Raw genomic sequence first — 15161 nt, forward strand, 5'->3', positions numbered from 1 at the left:
ATACAAAAATATAATTTAAAAAACACACATTCAAGAAATGGTACTAGCAAATAGGTGATTTCAAATTATTAAATAATTGGAAATTTGGAGATAAACATTGTTTTATGCTATTAATAGGCACTCATTTTTACTGAAAAAAATGTGACCTGGGTATGCAATGTCAAGGTTATTATTTAACAGTTTATTTCAGTATTATATTCCATTTACTGATATGACATTATAAACAAAAAATAGCTTTAATGGTCAGAAGTAAGTACATATCACAATAAGACAGCTACAATCAAGTTTTGCCTTTGGTGCAAATAGTTTATGTTCAGCATTTTATAATAAAAAAATACTATATTTGATAGTTTGAAAAGTTTTCATGATGATTAAGTGCTCGTTTTCATCTGTCAAATGTATACTTATGCGTAGGGGTGGTCTTCGTTTCTAATCACTTTGTGGATTTGCCATGTATATACAAGTACTTAAAGTGTAAATGGATCATATGTGTGTGTTGCACAGATGAATTTCTCTTAGGGTGCTAGAGTGTAGATAGCTTGGGGAGGAAGATGGACAGGTGTACGTGTATAGTTTGCTGTCAAATGGGAAATTCTTAGTTATGCTCAGCTTGTAACTTCACGTCATAAGTTTGGATACTGTACTTTGTAGCTCTGTTCATTCTAGAATTTTGCATTTACGCTGTACTTTTAATCATTTTCCCTCCACTGTTCTCATGTGATGGCAAAGTTGTAAACTTTATATAATAAAATGTGTTAGATTTTTCTTTCTATTTTGTATAAAACGACTCCCTGCACTAATTTTTTTCAAGCATGGCAAGATGTGTATTATAACAATATTTGTCACTGATCCATGTCACTGTAAAGGCATCACAATCTGCACTGCAAAAACAAAACGAAATAATAAAAATAAATTTGAACCAAAAGCTGGCAAGAGATGGCAGTTCTGAGAAAATGCCTTGCCTTTTGAGATTTATATGCCTGGGAAACCAAAACCACTGACTACAGGAAAAGTGTAAATAAAACACAACTTTTATGAACATATATTCACATATAACTCGATTTTTGAGCTTTCTTGAACATTTGATTCCCTCAGGTAAACTATTTATGTTTAGCATCATATAGCTACCAAAATCATGATTGTCGAATCACAAAATACATTTTAAAAAGGAAAACAAATTCGTAATGTACAACATTTCTAAATAATGGAGAAAAATACACCTTAAGACATATTTCTCTGCGCATTCAAGAATAATGCCAAATATTTATATTTCGAGATGTTGCTCTACGAGTATAGCTGCTTTAAGGGGGGGTAATGCCGACTCGACAATGAACACGTTCCTTGAATCTGTAACAACCATGCATGCAACTAACACTTTAATCTAGCATTTGTTCCTAGAATTTTCGTTCTCATGACTGTTCGCTTTACTGTTTCCTCAGTATGTTAGGCTACTAGTATATAGTTCTTACTATAAAAACCTGTGAGATTCATAAATCTTGCTAATGAAACACTTGCATAGAAACGAATAAGCTGCTTTTTAAGACAAATTTTGCTACGTTACCTGTCTGGCGTTCGGATCATGTTTCGAATCGGCGAGTAATTTTAATAAAATAAGCCGCTACGTCTGCAGTCTACGACAGACAGCAGAAGTGTTTACTGCAACACCGCGACGTCCCGAATAATGGCGGACGTCCCCACTACCGTAGATCGGATTGAGGATCTTTTTATGACAAGCAAGAAAACATTTTTAAAAAATGGTTTAAAACAAGGAACTGATATTGTAGTAGCTAAAGTTTTAGCTCAGTGCACTATCTAATTAAACAATACTTAGTCCAATTTATACCAAAGGGATGTCACTTTAAAGGTGACGTTAAACGTTTACTTCCGCTTGCACGAGGTCCGTTCTGGGATCCACTTTTTGTACGCTAAACAAATTACAATTTACTTCTGTACAAACTCATTAAATTTAGCAACATTTTAGTACCCAAAAAAAAAGTCATAGAAAGGCGACAGTAAATATACCGCATTCACATAATCCATCCAGTAGTGAAGTTTTTAAACAACGGAAGCCAATTCCGTTTCTCTATATGTTCTGTTAGGAGTTCTATGGAGAATTCTTGCTCCAGATTCCTACAGTACATCAGGACTATTCAGGTCGCATAAACAGTAACAGTACATCAGGACTATTCAGGTCGCATAAACAGTAACAGTACATCAGGACTATTCAGGTCGCATAAACAGTAACAGTACATCAGGACTATTCAGGTCGCATAAACAGTAACAGTACATCAGGACAGCATAAACAGTAACAGGACTATTCAGGTCGCATTAACAGTACATCAGACTATTCAGTCGCATAAACAGTAACAGTACATCAGACTATTCAGGTTACATCAGGACTATTCAGGTCGCATAAACAGTAACAGTACATCAGGACTATTCAGGTCGCATAAACAGTAACAGTACATCAGGACTATTCAGGTCGCATAAACAGTAACAGTACATCAGGACTATTCAGGTCGCATAAACAGCAAACTCACTTCTGAATTATATACCAGTTAGATCTTATTAAACGAGTTCCCTTATATATCCACTATAGGTCAGGTGGTCCGCGGCTGCAGTCGTCATATGTCAGCAAAGTGATGTTTAAAGTGATGCATTCCTCGCATTAACATTTTAATTACAAATAACGAGGTAGTTTTATGTCAATTTATTGCTATACTACTGTCACAGAAGGACATTTAGTTTTGAATTAAAATGAAACAAATGCGGCAATTTAAATTTGAAATTCATAGTACAGAGTGATTTTTAGGCCTTGGTGGTCCGCCATATTTTTTACTTAAGTAAAGTGGTTCGCGGTCCGAAATACTTTGAGAACCACTGCCTTATAGTACAACGAAGAAAATTAACTTTACCGCTAATAGCGATTTTGAACATGTGCCAGCTACTTCAGTCTAAAGAAATAACTTCGAACACAAGATGTAATTTTCTGGTCTACATATAATCACCATACAACACTTTTTTCCTTCAACTTTTTCGTGCAAACCTCCGCAAATTAACAAAGTCAGCCTCACTACAGATCGGGCGAATAAAATATACGAAGTGTCTGAAAAAGTAACGGGACTGGTGACGTGTCACAAACGATTTATTTCAATTTCAAACAACAAACTAAAACCTGACAGTAACCTTTAAAGTAACCCCTTCGAGTCTTGTGCACTATTCCATCCTTCTCTGGCATACTTCTATCAAAGAGGATAACAATTACAGCCACCACTGCTATATGAGCTTGAAGTCAGGCGGTGGTCAGGGCGCACGCCACTCGTCCGTAGGACAGTAAAAGGTCGCTAGCCTCGCGCCTCGGTTCTGAAGACCGTGGACTGGCAACACAATCAGGCGCGCACCTTTTATACTTTGGGAAATAGAGCTTGAAACATGTGAAAGGTGCAGCTTCTCTAATTTAGAAAATAAATCAAAACATATAAACGGAAAAAAATTAACCTCATTCGTTTTGCCGAGATTGTCCCTGTGTTGAAGAGGCTTTGTATAGCAATTTTCCATCCAATCATACATGATGAATTGCTTTTAAGTGTCGACAACCAAGGTATTGATGTCACGACACCGTGTAGTGTCTTTCGCTCACTCCCTTTCGAACACACTTGCGGGTTAGACAATTACGCGTTCTTTCACACAAATAAACAAAACGATTTGCCTGTAGGAGTCTGCCTATATTTCATAAACAAAACAAAATAACGTAAATAATAATAAAAATCGTAACTATGATTTATTTCCTCAAGGTAGTAACACAGTGAATACGCAAGGGCTGGCCGTTGATACGTTGAGCATAAACACAGACCGTAAAGTGTTCTTCAGTTCCTCTATAGTCTACAGTCTCTATACACTGTCTCGGCAATGGGTCTTCACTTCAAATAACACACCCACAAAGTGTTCCTTAGGTCTTCTATAAACCAGTTAAGCTCACTGTCTCGGCAATGGCTTTTTACTTCCCATATACAATATCGTCTACTCACAATTAAACGTCCAATTTCACGTCCTCTCGGCCTTTTGCTCTCTCTCCCCAATCTCTCCTCGCTAACTGCTCTCCCCTCTCCCGTCACACCTTTTCTTTCTTTTTCTGTTTTACATCATAGAGCGGTGGTTCTTAACCTTTTTTGAGGTACCGAACCCACAAGTTTCATATGCACGTTCACCGAACCCTTCTTTAGTGTCATCACGAATTGCGGGTGTGTCTTGACCTCCGTGGCGGAGGCTCCGCCGAACCCCTGAGACCGACTCACCGAACCCCTAGGGTTCGATCGAACCCAGGTTAAGAACCACTGTCATAGAGACACGCATTCCGGAAACTTCCATCATTCACACCCTTTCGTCTGTGCACGTGAGCTTAGTCTAGCACTCCGACTAGATCTCTGACAATTGAGCATGTGAACATGTTATTCTTGTTATCACACTAATGTGCTATGAACGCTGCAGGTGAGAGAGGAGTGTAAAGTTCCATTAGAAATGTGAGACTGAAAATAATGGATGTTTGTGTAAGAGAGAGTTAATGGGTACTTTATTTAAAGGCACATAAAGCCATGAGAATTGCAGGAATTAGGTGTGGCGGGGGGTGGGAGTTAGAGCTGAGAGGAGAGCATCCTGTCTATGGACCATAACTTCCAAGGAAAAGCAAGTGTTTGCACCCCTATCGTGGACGTTAGCCCGCATCTGCAGAAGAATAATGACGATCTTCAACTATCAGCCGTCTGTGTATCGTCCTCACTAACTGACGGGAACACTGAAGACTTGCAGTCATCTTCCCACGTGGCAGCAGCAGCCGACGCCGCTGGGTAAGGAACGTGACATCCTTCCCATAGTGGGACGTGTCCCTCGGCAACTCTCGTAGTGGTGGATTTCCGAGAGTACCTGATACATCACCTGCGAACGGCAATTACGGAGGCTCAACTCTTGCACAGCGACACGGACCACTGGACCACCGTGTTGCGGCTGATTTTTTTTTTATGGAGATAATTCTTGGTTGTTTGTGTGTGGCGGACGGTGTTGAAAGGAAGTGTAAATATTGTCTATTGCCTGCTATTGGGAGACAGTCATCAGGAACTCAGCCTGGGAAGTTCATTTAAATGTCTGAGAGACTCTTCAAGTATTGGATGGTGAGGTGACTGTAATAGATACTTTTTGAACTCATGTGCGCTGGCATGTGACCTTGGTATTGAAGTTTGTGTATGCGAATAATATCGGTCCCTAGTATATTTATAGTTTAACCTGTGGATAATTGCAGTTGCCTGTAGGACTGTTTATGTAATATTGTTGATTCCCAGAGAGAGAGAGATAAGCCCAAACCCCGTCAATAGAATAAGCGAGAAGCCCATAGACAGGTCTTTGTCTTTTGTGGAAGAAAAGAACGCGTGCGGACCCTGTGTGTGTGTGAATGTGGCATCAGCTGGGAGAGTGTGATCGTGACAAACCTGAGAGGCAAACTTAACCCGAAAGGCTGAAAAACCAGGTAACTTTAGATGATTTTCTGTGAGCTGTAGAGCCATTCAGACACAGTTCTTGCTATCCATCCTGAACTTTTTTTTGGTTTTGTTTGGTTGTAAAAGCACACCAGATCAGCCAACAGTGTGTGTTTACGAGGTTCATGAGATGGCTTGGTTCAAAATGGCCAGAGCAGAGAGCACAGTTTGCATGCAAGGACAATGCTGCCTGGTCCAAAAATTGCTTCGCTGGCATCCACTTCCATCTATGGCAATGACAGCACAAGGTTAGAGAAACTGCTAAGCAGCAGCATATACGGCAAAACCAAAGATAAATACGACTTCTTAAATATACTAAAGAAAGGAAATGCTGAAAGGGGTACCCAAACTGGATCCGATGGCGTGGTGTAGTTGCGGCCCTATGATCCGCTGGGGGCGTACAGGAATACATGTAATACGAACCCCTTGGAGCTATACCCCATTCATATTTGCCGCTGCCGATGACCAGAACTTTGCTCTTTTCATTGCTGGTCTTTATTCCATATGCATTTGAACTGTCTGTCGGTCTGTTGGTGAAGTCTTGCAGGTTTTTGTTAGTACCCGCTAACACGTCTCTGTCGTCTGCAATGCGTAGGTTGCAGATTAGTCTTCCAATTGAGATGGAAGTATAATGGTCAGGGTAGAAGATATTAAACAGCACCAGTGATAGGGAGCATCCTTGACGTACTCCCACTGTGGTGCGAAGGTAAGCTCCTATTTGGTTGTTTAGCATTACACTGTACTGTACTTGTTGATCTATTGTACGGCGCTTCGATGGCTTGAATGAGGCCTTTTTCGATGTTAACTTTTCGCATCACATGCCATACGGTCCATACCCTTTCCTGCTAGACTCTGTCAAATGCCTTTTTAAAATCAATGAAGTTGAGGTAGATGTTCCGCTGAAGCTGAAGATTCTTTTCTTTGAGAATGTGACAGTTGAAAATCTGCTTAACTGTGCTTATACGTAAGCCGGCCTGTTCTGCTAAGCGGCGGTTTTGTATGACCTTCAGCATGACTTTGCTTCAGTGGCTGATAAGGCTTATGGTTGTGTAATTCTGGCACTGTTTGCTGTTTCCTTTTTGGGGAAGGGATATGATTAGTGACTGTGTCCATTCTTTGGCATATTCCTTGTGCTCCCAGACTCTTGGCACAGGACAATGAGGACCTTTGTGGTTTCATCCCCACCCTTCTTGAGCAGCTTAGCTGGCACATTATCAACGTCTGGCGACTTTCCTCTCGTCAGACTATGTACAGCTCTTTCGACCTCTTCCTGTAGGACTGGTTGGTCAGCAGGTTCACTGTCTCTACCCTGGTTGTTTAGGAGGATGTTGGCATCGGTCTTCAGGAGGAAGTTAAACAGATCCTTGCAGTACTCAGTCCATCGGTTGAGTACAGCATTGCTTTCTTCGAGAAGGTGGCCTCTGCTGTCTTCAATGACTAAGGTCTTGTGCTGATGTCTTAGTGAGGGTCTTTAGAAGTTGCTAGGCCCTTTTGCTGTCACCTCGTGTCATTACATCTCTATGTCCCGGCACTAGCGCTCGATCCAGTTCTCCCTTGTTGCCTGCATTCCTTTCTTGATGGCACAGTTCACTTCTTTGTATTTGGTAGCTGCTTCGGGTTTGCTTTTCTTTCCGTTTCTCTCAAGGCCCTCCTTTGGTCACAGAGATCTAGAATGTCTTTCGTGACCCACGGGTGTTTCTTATTCCTATATGTCATCCTAAAACCTAATGGGCTCTGTTGACATTAGGACCTCTTTATGTTTCCCAGGAGGGTGTCTACATCACAGTCCACCAGGTTCAACGTGGCAAATCTTCCTCCAACTGTGGCCTTGAAGACGTCTGTAATGTGTGGGCCTTGCAGCTTCAAATCAAAGCGGATTCGGGGTCTTCAGCTTCAGGTTCGTTAGAACACGGTCATGGTCGTTACCTATGTCAGCGCCTGGATACATCCTTGTTTTAGCCTTGTTGATGCTGCATTTGAAGCATTTCCGCAGCAGGATATAGTCGAATTGATTGTGGATCAATCCGTTTGGTGAGCGCTACTTGTCCGTCCATGGTTTCCGGGGGGAGGGGGGTGTAGAGTGTTGTTTAAGGTGTCGCTGGCTCTGCATAAATTCTAGGAGTCGGTTGCCCTATGTTTGCTGAGGCCAAATTTGGCCACCGTTCCTGCCCATTGCAGATAGGCGTCTGTGCCAACTTTGGTGTTCTAGTCACCATGTACAACGAGGATGTCCTTTTTCGGAACTGTCTTCACCGCCATATCTAGTTCCTGGTGTCCTACGTCAGCTAATGGACAGGATACTGAAAGGGGCCTAGGAGTAATGCCAAGTGATCTTGTAGGAGTAATTGCAAGTGACTTGAAGAAGTAGTGGCAAGTGACCTTTGTAAAGTTTTGTGAAGGAAAAAATATTAATTCAATGCTACCCTTCGGCAGAAGAGACAATAATTGCAAAATTTGTAAAGCGCACATTCACACTCCTAAGGACTATGCTCTTAGCGCCTAAAAACAAGAACGAGACATGGACAGCATAGGAGGGTCAGGAAAACAACATATCAACTATAAAAAATAAACAACAGTACTAATGATTAATAAAATCAAATACAGAAAACACAAAGTGGAATCAAATAACAAAAACTGAGAGTATCATGATAAAGACTTGCAGGGAAGAGAGCGAAAAAGGACTAGTATGGTGGGAAAGCCTGTTAGGAGTAATGATATGGGTACATGAAGTACAGACGAAGTTGGAGCAAAGGATTCTGATGACAGTTTCAATCTTTTTCTTCAGAGTAGGAGAAAGGAATCAACCTCAATCTGGAGAAGGCAGATTTCAAGCAAATAAACAAGTTCTAGTATCTAGGTCATGTGATAACCAGTGAAAAGTGGTTTAGTGCTTATAAGCAGTTTCCACTGAAGGCATTATGACATGGTGGGAGTGACACCTAGTACATTTTTAACTGCCACTGTGCACAATGTTTTGTGTAACTGATATTTAGATTATTAAATAATGGTGAACAGAACTCTGAGAATCTATAGATTATTTGACAGCACACCTGAAGAGCGGCAAAGACTGGGAATAACAGCAGAGATGTTGAAACATGTGAATTGCTAGCTGACATCTTCAGGCCATAACATGTAAAAGAAGGATATCACCAGAAGGTCTTCATGACGGAACTCTTGAAAAGATCCGACCACAGCAAACAATCCTGAGATGAATTGGAACACGGTAATTTCATCGACTGGAGAGGCCTGACAGCATCCACGCCCCAAACCTCCAAAGCCACAACTGTTTACCAGTACCAACAATTTGATACCAAATGGATTTGATATGACAGCTTAGATCTTTTACTGGAAGGTCCAGCAAACTAGTAGAATGACGCCAGAGTCCCAGCGAAGAGATTGAGGAAGTTGACAGTTTCTCCTATCTTGGGGTCCAAAATGTTCAGACCGGAGATTCGAGCCCCGACTGGCGAAAGCCAGCCAGGCCTTCGCTTTTCAGCCAGAAGATCAAGCTAAGACTCAAGAAGAGACAACTTTGATGCCCATCAAAAGAAAACTCAAAATATGCAGATTTAAAAAAAAAGGCGTTGGCAACTTTTCAGAGTCGGATTTTGGAATGGGGTGGTGGTGCGGTCACAATGTGCAATGATATATATAGATAGATAGTCATTATCACTCCTAAAAGAAATATAATTTAAAAGATATAATGTAAAAGAAATATAATTTAAAAGCACTCATTTAATAGGTTTCATATTTTTAACACCAAAACATCTCATGACTTGAGATTAATGGAAGGTGTAGAAAGTGAAATGGGGGCAACGGAAGACGTGTAACTGTAATGTCTTCAGTCAACACTCGATGGCAGTGTGCATTACATAAAATACATTCATCCCATGGCAGAAAAGAATCTCAATGTATCATGTTCTTTGTCTAGGTCATGTCAAATCACTATCATAGAGGCCATCAAAACTCCCCTCAATACCCCCTTTACACACAGTTGTTTCCACTTCTCAAGAGCAGTCTGAATACTCTAATTCTTTACCATAATTTTTTTCTTTTCAAACTGAGTCCACGCTGGAAGCTTTCAAATCCATCCCAAAATCCATTTAAGCAATACCTGTTGTAATCAAGTGAACAATTCTAGTCATTCCTTAATTTGTCCGTTCACCTCATTCATGATTGTCATGGTGTCATTTGCTGCTTGTTCTTCTTCATTGTATGGTTCATTGTCATTTCATATTTGTGTTTTTGTACACACTGCACTGAGCTCACCTCCACAATGGTAAATATTCTATGCAAATTCAGTTATAATTATTATTAATTCATTGGGTATTTCAGTCATTTATCTTCCTAGCCTTTCTTTAATTACACAAGAGGCCTTATCAGATGCAATCGGTAGGTGACTGAGCTGAGAAAGCGTTTAGGTAAACAACTATGCATTCCCTCCTAAAGACATCTGTCTGCAAAGATAAATACACTTACAATGTTTAATCACCATGTATTTAGATATATCACTGTTTAAATTCTAGGTAAGATTTTTGTAAAATGACATTTTCTCTTTAACCCGTTTTCTTAGTGTGAAAATATTTTTAGGGTAAAATATTTTTAGCTATAATAGATAATTGGGTTTCTCTTCAATAAAATACAAGGAGATTTTAGACCTCCAGTTAAAACTGATGGGGTTTTTGGACCCTCACTCATAAGTGGTGGGTGTTTTAGCATCACTCCCCCAAATACTATTAAAGATCACCAGTAATAGATAAAAGCATACAGCACGGTACATTTCTTAATATTATCAAGATCTTTAAATCTGAAGTCATGTTTTAGCAATATGACTAACACTTGATAACAAATAATTAGGAATAATCATATTTATGTCTAGTTTATTACAAAATGTCTTACTGAATAAGATCTCTGATCGAAACTCATTTATATTTCCTGCAAATTGTCAACAGATTAAGAACTCTCACACAATTTATGCACACCTCAACAGGTTAGGAATAGCCTGTAATCACTGAGTAATACTGCAAACTACCCTTGACGTTGGTGGCCAGTAAACTACAAAGTAATTCCGGTCACTAGTAAAATACTACCAGGGAGGTGGGAAAGTAGGGTAAATGTCCCAAAAAAGTAACCTCTAGGCTGGGGTAAGGAACTGTAAGAGGTTTACCATGTCTAGACTAAAGCACTTGGATGAGGATCTCAATCTTTTCCTTATCCTGAAGAAGCTGATGCCATTTCTGCTGAGTGTACAGGGAGAAATATATCTGAATGCCCCTCAGATTGGTAACGTTCTGCTCTGAGGTTGAGTACAACCACTAGATTATGAAGTCTAACAAATGGAAGCAATTTTCATTTAAAAAGATAGAAGAGCAACTTTAGTTTTAAAAAATGTTTAGATTCCACTGCTCTACAATTAATGTCAGCAAAACAAATCATGAAAGTATGACATTAAACTAAAAGACATTTATGGTGCTGAGACCACTAACCCTAATCATGCAAGATCTCTTGCTGCTATCTACCTGACTAACACTGTCTAACACTATTGACACCATTAATAGGTACAGAAAAATGCAATTGGACCCAAACCTGTGTTGTTGTCGATCCAGAGATTTTTCTTGCAGTGCCTCAGGCCAGCTGGAAGATGACCGATCAAAAAATGACAAGCTGCCCTCTATATCTGAGAAAGTTAAAATTCTAAGCTTTGAAATTGTTTTTCCACGCTTGGCAGTCTTTCCACCTTTTACAGAATGTTCAAACATGGCACTGCTATTTGGTTTGAAACCCATAAGTTTGCTTTCCGTGTTTCCAAAGACAGTGTTAATAGAAAATCTGCTGGGTGGTGGTACAGCTGTGTAAATGTTGGCACCAGAAAGTGCTGCACATCTAGCTACAGAGGCACTAGAAGATGTTACAGAGGTACTGCAAGATGTTACAGAGGCACTGCAAGATGCTGTGGAGATGACGCAAGGGACTGTAGACACAATGCAGATGGTATTCTCAGTACTGTTGTTACTGCTACTGCTACTGCTGAGCAGGTCTGTTAAGTCTGGTTCTGGAGATACAGCACTGCAAAAACAAAAAACAAAATGGTGAAACACTTGTACTAGTGATCTCCTTTTCCTCAGTTGACAGATCTACCACTTTTGTTTGGAAACAGGGGGCATACTTTCTGTGAAAGGAAATGTAACTGGGGTAATGCTTGCTCCCCTCCCATTCCTCCTTGCCCCCTGACCTTTTATCCCCTCAAATTACAGTCCTGTCCAAATTTGCTATATGTAGTAGATGTTTCGTGAAATTTTAGTAACACATACACACCAAACATAGCCCATGACCAAACTACAGACAACAGTAATACTCCTGAAAAGTTTGGTGAGGGTTAGATAAATAGTGTCGATTCACACAGCAATCAACTGCAACCAGCCATAAACATAATACACACACTGATTTAAAACTGCCATTCATTAATATGTCTGATTAGGTTATTTATGAGTTATCAAGCATGGATTAAAAAAAAAAATCATAGATTACCATTTTGTACAAATGTTTACTGAAATACAAAATTCCAATATGTGCTAGTCAAGCATACATTTCTTGAGCTGCATGCTCTTTTAGTTTTGAAGCATGAGGTTAGTGTCATTACAAAAAGCAGTTTTTCAATCTGTGATGAGCAAACATGCTTAAAATCAGCTTACAACCAGACAAAATGTAACAACTAAAGGGTTCCTCTGGGAGAAGATAACATGGGATTGCCTTTTAAGTGGCAAAGAGGTGAAAATGGATAGATGAAACCTAAATCACAAACACTCAAAGCTCACTGTCCTTGTATGATCAACAAAATTTTTTTCTAATTAACAGCATATGCTTCAACAGCCATTTCTGGTAGCATATTCTTCAAACATTCAAATGCTATCCCAGAAAAAGGATTTCAGCGAAAGAAAATATTGCATATACTGTCATCTATTTTCACAATACTAATATTATTATTTTAGGGTTTACTGTTGTTGACCATAGTACACCATTTATGACAGCATATAAAAAAATCAAGTAAAAAATTTGCAACAGTTTGTCAATTAGATTTTAATGCTTGCAAGAAGTAATTTTTTGTGTGTGATTGTCTTATGCCAAGGAACTATAGGTTGCGGTACAGCTATTGCATTAAAATAAAGTTGTCAGTGGCATATGAAACAGATCTTACTGCATGCACATATATATATGTGTGGTGTTTTGAATTTATAAGAGGTGAGCAGGGAGACTGTTAATATATCACGAAATCACAACTGATACATTTAAAGAATGACTCGTGTGCCATTCTTCAAATACATGCTGCTAGTATTGCCATTCCTTATTCCGAAAACTGCATCCCTAGCAAGGCCTCTACAAGGATTGACCTCGCGTGCCTGCAGATCTGTGCTCGGACTCAAACTGCCAACTGTGCACTAATTTAGCAAATTACCTACTGCACACAACACACGTATACATCAAGTGCTCCCGCTGTCTCTGGAATCCGTGTAACCCAAAACAAGAACTTTGTGTTGCCGTTTGTTATTTGGTTGTTTACTTGACCCCCCCACCCCCATACCACGCAGTGATTCTCACCTGATGACAGGAGACCGCCAGCACGTGTCACTAACTTGGTGTTGTCGTGATGAAGCCATACTCCTGCTATCCTACTACACTGACCAGTTTTGCCAGGGTCACTAGGCTCGAGGTAGCTAGCTCGTCCTCTTCGTGTCGTTGCTCGTGTGTGGAGAGTTAAGCCCCTTGTTCGTCGACACCCGTACAGAGTTACCGTTCGTATGTCGTCGGGTGTCAACGTCGAAACACCGTCTTTATACTCGTCAGCTTGCTACAACGGCCACGACACGATCTTCATACTAAAATGTCCTTACTACAACAGTCGACGACTAAGGCAAATGTCGACCAAGCGTGATGAAATTCATTTCTTTCTTTAAATTTTTATATCTTTCTTTTTGCTTAATTAAGTGTCCTCAATTGACGGGACAAACACTATAATGGAAGTGACTTTTTCTTTTAAATGCTAATGCTCTATCTATGTCATCTAATTTTCACCATACCACAGTGTGCCATGTGGCAGCTGGTATGTAGCACATGAAAATCTTACACAGTTGAAGTTCACGACCAAGGAAACATTAAATAGTAAAAAAGGCCTACTGGGTATAAAATATCCGAGAACATTAAGACAGTAAATAAAAGGCCTGATTATAATAAGCCCTAAGGCCCACAAGCTGTCAGGGACAAACAAACAAAAAACAAAAACTAAACAGAAACAGTTGGTCCTAAGTCGCAACGGTTCCCTATGATGGTAGGACAGGGAGAAAACCTCCAAAGTCATTTGACACATGCATGGTCGGCGGGACACTTTCACTATAGTGATGAGTGAATGAAGAATGCTGGTTGTGTGTTTGTTCAATGGTTTGTATAACGTGATGAAGATTTAAGTTAGAGACAACACTCGTCCACACGTCGTCAATGCGAAGCTAGCAAGTTGTCGGTACCCCTTGGTCGGGGAGATGGACACGTTTAGAGCATTTCAACATCAAGGGACTTTTCTCTGAGGCCGAGGACGAGCTGGGCGGGAAAGGACTCAAGAGAATGTTGGGTTAGCATTGTACAGCATTGCAACGACCTGAACAAGTTTTGCAGGGACTCAGTAATGCCTCAGGATTCGCGGGGGATGCTGTCAAAAGCCTTCTTCAGGTCGATGAAATTGGTGTACAGCGGTGTGTTCCACTCGTTGCTCTGCTCCAGAATCTGTCGCAGAATGAAGATGTGTTCAGAGCAGGATGGCCCAGGGTGGAATCCTGCTTGCTGTGGTCGGAGGTCTTTCTCAAGGGTTGCCGTCAGTCTTGACAGAACAATCTTGCTAAAGACCTTAATTGCTGGTGAGGGAAAGAAGTGTTATGCCCCTGCAGTTTTCCTGCCACCCACTCGACAACATTACCGCTCATGTCTTTCACTGGCACATCACTGTTCTTAAACCCGTTGTTCAGCTGTTTTTGTATCTTGTACAGTGTCTTTCAGGTCATTTTTTTCTTGCTTTTTCAGTTTCATCTGCCAGTTTCTCTGTGTAGTCTCTTTTATCGGTTTTTTTTTCATCCTCTTTACCTCTTTGTTAAGTTTTGTATATCTTTGTGTTGTTCCTTCAGGCGTTCAGATCTAGTGCTGTTGTTTTTTGTTTGGCTGACTTTCTCTCGTCTGTCTTCTTCCATGTCTCTTCTCTGATCCACTGTTCTTTCTTTTTCCGTTGGAAGCCCAGTATTTTCTCTCCTGTTTCCTACAAGACTCGATTGAAGTCGTCTAAGGTCATCTCTTGTTGTTCTCCTAGTGCCTGGAACCTGTTCTTTACTTCCATAGCAAAGGCCCGTTTGGTGGCTGGATCTTTTAGTTTGCCGGAGTCCACTCTCTGCTTCAGACAAACTGCGGCTATCACAAGAGTGTGGTCACTGGCAATGTCTGCTCCTCTGTAGGCTCTGACATCTTGAAGTGAGCTCCTCCATTTTCGGTTGATGATGACATGGTCTATCTGGTTCTTTGTGATCCCATCTGGTGATGTCCACGTTGTCTTGTGGATGTCTTTGTGTGGGAAGAGTGTGCCTCCAATCAGTAGGTTGT

General features: G+C 40.5%; 1 protein-coding gene across 3 annotated transcripts in view; it reads right to left on the reverse strand.

Moving 5' to 3' along the window:
- The window catches only part of LOC112556879 (transcription factor CP2-like), a 55082-nt gene extending 41530 nt beyond the window's left edge, over positions 1-13552 (reverse strand). The window contains exons 1-2 of one of the 3 annotated variants that reach the window (XM_025226290.1): positions 13125-13552; positions 11115-11594 (exon numbers count right to left, since the gene is read on the reverse strand). In XM_025226290.1, coding sequence (XP_025082075.1) covers positions 11115-11594; positions 13125-13183 — 539 coding nt within the window. In that variant the 5' untranslated portion in view covers positions 13184-13552. Of the gene's footprint in view, positions 1-1561; positions 1761-11114; positions 11595-13124 lie in introns of those variants that run through there. The other 2 variants (XM_025226291.1, XM_025226293.1) reach the window with 2 other exon arrangements.
- Between the last annotated feature and the right edge of the window lie 1609 nt (positions 13553-15161).

This window comes from Pomacea canaliculata, linkage group LG2, assembly GCF_003073045.1.
Source record: "Pomacea canaliculata isolate SZHN2017 linkage group LG2, ASM307304v1, whole genome shotgun sequence".
Classification (NCBI taxonomy): domain Eukaryota; kingdom Metazoa; phylum Mollusca; class Gastropoda; order Architaenioglossa; family Ampullariidae; genus Pomacea; species Pomacea canaliculata.